The sequence below is a fragment of the Dermacentor silvarum genome, chromosome 8 (genome assembly GCF_013339745.2).
Source record: "Dermacentor silvarum isolate Dsil-2018 chromosome 8, BIME_Dsil_1.4, whole genome shotgun sequence".
Classification (NCBI taxonomy): Eukaryota; Metazoa; Arthropoda; class Arachnida; order Ixodida; family Ixodidae; genus Dermacentor; species Dermacentor silvarum.
Window position 1 is genome coordinate 28,374,181 of NC_051161.1, and position 2,927 is coordinate 28,377,107.

Here is a 2,927-nt window from a genome sequence, read left to right on the forward strand (position 1 = left end):
GGTCTGCTATGAAGCACCGAGCTTCATTTTTCCTGGGGCTTGGAAGGCACTCCCTGTACTGTTAATGAAAAGCGGGAAAAATCGTCCAAAGGCGATTTCCTTCAATCAACGTTGCCTAAGTGAACTGAACTTATGAACTAAGTTGCTTAATTTAGTTAGGCGGATAGTGAGGTTGCCTCGTTAAAGCTTGGGTAAAGCCACTCAGTTGCCTCGCGTCAGAGTAATTTGTTTGTTACGTTGGTTAATCAGTGGTAAGATGTGTATCACCGTAGAAACATGTGCCTTCTGTGATACGAAGGTTGTTTTTGATAGTTTATCTGCGTATGCCGGAGGGGGAGGGGGGGCTGGGTGTTAGTCATGTGATGCGCATTACATATTGGTTTTCTTCCAATAAACTTGTGCTGTTTGCCATCGCTGCATTGCGTCCCCTTCTACTCCTTATGTCGCACTGTAGCTCCCATGAAGCTTCCCCAACTCGGCCAATTTTCCATCTTACCGAGTCTGAAGTGGCTATCACTGTCTAGCCATAGCAGTGCCAGTTCAATTTGTCAGCTAAAATTTAGTTTAGCAGTCAGATGAACAAACAAATATTGAGCGCCTGAGTTTGCCTGTCTGAACATGTGTATTCGCAAGGCTGCCGCATGGCACGACCGCAGTTGTTCTACTGTTGTTTCCGTCAAATACGAGGGCTCAAAGCTGCGTTGCCTATTAACGCTTGTCTCGTCAATGAAGTAACCGGTTACATGCAATTCATTAGTGAAAGAAGCAACTGAATTACACTGAGCATTACTGAGTTCAAAAGTTATCAATCAATTACAGGACTAAGAAACAATTTAACTGATTACAAGTAATTAACTATATGTAATTTGTTATGTACAAGCCTGACATATGCATACCCAAAGCAATGCCAAACAAACAGCTGACCATGAGCATCAGTCTTTATCAAAAGCTCTTACCATTATTTTCTTTTCTGCCTCTTTCAGGAGGCTAAGGAATATTTAGAAAGCAATGCTGGCTTTCACAAATGATTACGAACTCAATAACAAGTTTACTAAACCAATTTAGCGAAAATTCGCCATTATTATGCCACAATGTACATTTTCAAACACCATGTAATGAAAGCAGCTAGCAAGTGATACTGAAAGATGAGCAGGAGGATCAAATTACGATACTTCAGTAGCTCAATGCTGTGCTGCAAATATGTCACCATAAGGGATCAGTACGTGGGGGCTACGTCAGAGAATTTTATCTAAAAGGTTGCACAGCGAAGTACGAACGTCGACGCATGTTTAAGGTAACACCGGACAACGAGACTGTAAGAAGTGTGCTGAGCTCCCGTACCGACTGCATACACCTATGCGTTCCTATCATTCCAGTACACACGTACCGTGAAGAACGCGTCAAGCGGATATGTGAGAAGTCTACACGGCGTCAACGTAACAAAAAGAAAAAGAGAAGAATTCTAACTATGTGACATGCCGGCATTCACTGTCCCAGTGCTGCGGTTCGCGCGCTATATACGCTACGATATGGCATTCGTTCGCCCTACGGAATCTCTATTCAACGTTTCTAATCGTACCAAGTGCCTGTCACGCATTACTAGACACGACAGGCAGTTCTTGGAAGAACGGTAAAACGACGATAGATATGGGGAATGAGGAAAAAGAGAAGAATGATACAAAGATTGAAATGCGCGCAGGTCTATCTTTCTTATCAACGTTCTCGTATGGCAGTGCCTGTGACCGAGGATTACATGTTACCGAGTCTCGTCGCGTCAGCTTTTACACAACGCAAACAACCCAAGCCGGATCTTGTGTCGATATTACGGCGATCCTGAGTCAGCGTTCAGGGAAAGACAAGGTAAAGCTCAAGACGGTTGCGAGAAAAAGAGCTAATAATAATGACCAGATGCACAAACATGGAATCCGCCGTGTTAAAAACACCTCATAAACAGGTCTGTCAAATACTCGAGTCTTGCGCCGAAAGGCGCAGGGAGGTTACAGCGGTAATTCCAGCTATGCCAACAAATATCACGGCCGGAGGAACCACGCAAAAACAAGGTAAAAAAAAGCGATGCCGGTCAATGTTTGTGTTACAGGGACGTCGCCGTTGGGACGACGGTGAATAATGAATAGGCGACGGGCACACTCACCCCGCAGTCCGTTTTGATCTCGACCCAAGGGTCCGCCGCAAGCTGAGCTAACGGCATTATACTCGCCAGCGTAAATCGTAATATGATTGAAACCTTTCACCCTCAGACACATATATATGTCATCTGTTTCCTGGCGGTAACTTCCGCCAAGATGGCTTGCGCTCGGAAGTTCAGCCTTTCCAATGCCTTTACAGCACGGGCGGCGTCGCCAGCCGGCACAAGACTAGCTCATTGGCTTCGTTCTACACTTCGGCGCGAACACTCAACGCGATGGATGAATACGAGAGAAGTGGCACGCAGATGCGCTGAAACAGCCCTCGCTGCCGTGGTCAGCGCCACCTCGGAATGAACATGAACGGAACGAGCAAAATTACGCTATCTACGCTATGGCCTACAAGATTTGGTGGCGCGTAGAGCATAGAGTTAATATACTGAGTTTATTAACTCTATGGCGTAGAAGGTGCACGCTGATCTTGGAGGCTATAATTGCGCTCTACTGTGTCTAGCGTAGTGCCAAGAAGTAGCGCTACAAGAATTACCAGTTGCTGCTTCAAATAAAAGACGCATGTAGCGCATTTTAAGATTTCGGGGGCTATGTCAATCACTTTTCATGTTTATTCTTTCTCCCGCTTATACCATAGAACCACGCCTGACTAATGTAGACATGTCATAAACCTATAAAATTATCTAAAAAATGTGTCGCCATCAGACAGGCAACGTAAAAACTGCGTGCAAAAAAAAAAAAAAAGCCTGTCAGCTTTTTGGCCTTTTTGCC

The 2,927-nt window shown here is 45.0% G+C and overlaps 1 protein-coding gene across 8 annotated transcripts in view; it reads right to left on the bottom strand.

Moving 5' to 3' along the window:
• LOC119460917 (ribosomal protein S6 kinase 2 beta) overlaps positions 1-2,408 on the bottom strand; it is a 58,545-nt gene extending 56,137 nt beyond the window's left edge. For 6 of the 8 annotated variants that reach the window (XR_007468424.1, XR_007468425.1, XR_007468423.1 and 3 more), the window contains exon 1: positions 2,153-2,405. Coding sequence is in view for 5 of the 8 variants with exons in the window: in XM_049672720.1 (XP_049528677.1) it covers positions 2,153-2,209 (57 nt within the window). In the remaining 3 variants the exon portion in view is untranslated. Of the gene's footprint in view, positions 1-2,152 lie in introns of all 8 variants that reach the window. The other 2 variants (XM_049672723.1, XM_049672722.1) reach the window with 1 other exon arrangement.
• Between the last annotated feature and the right edge of the window lie 519 nt (positions 2,409-2,927).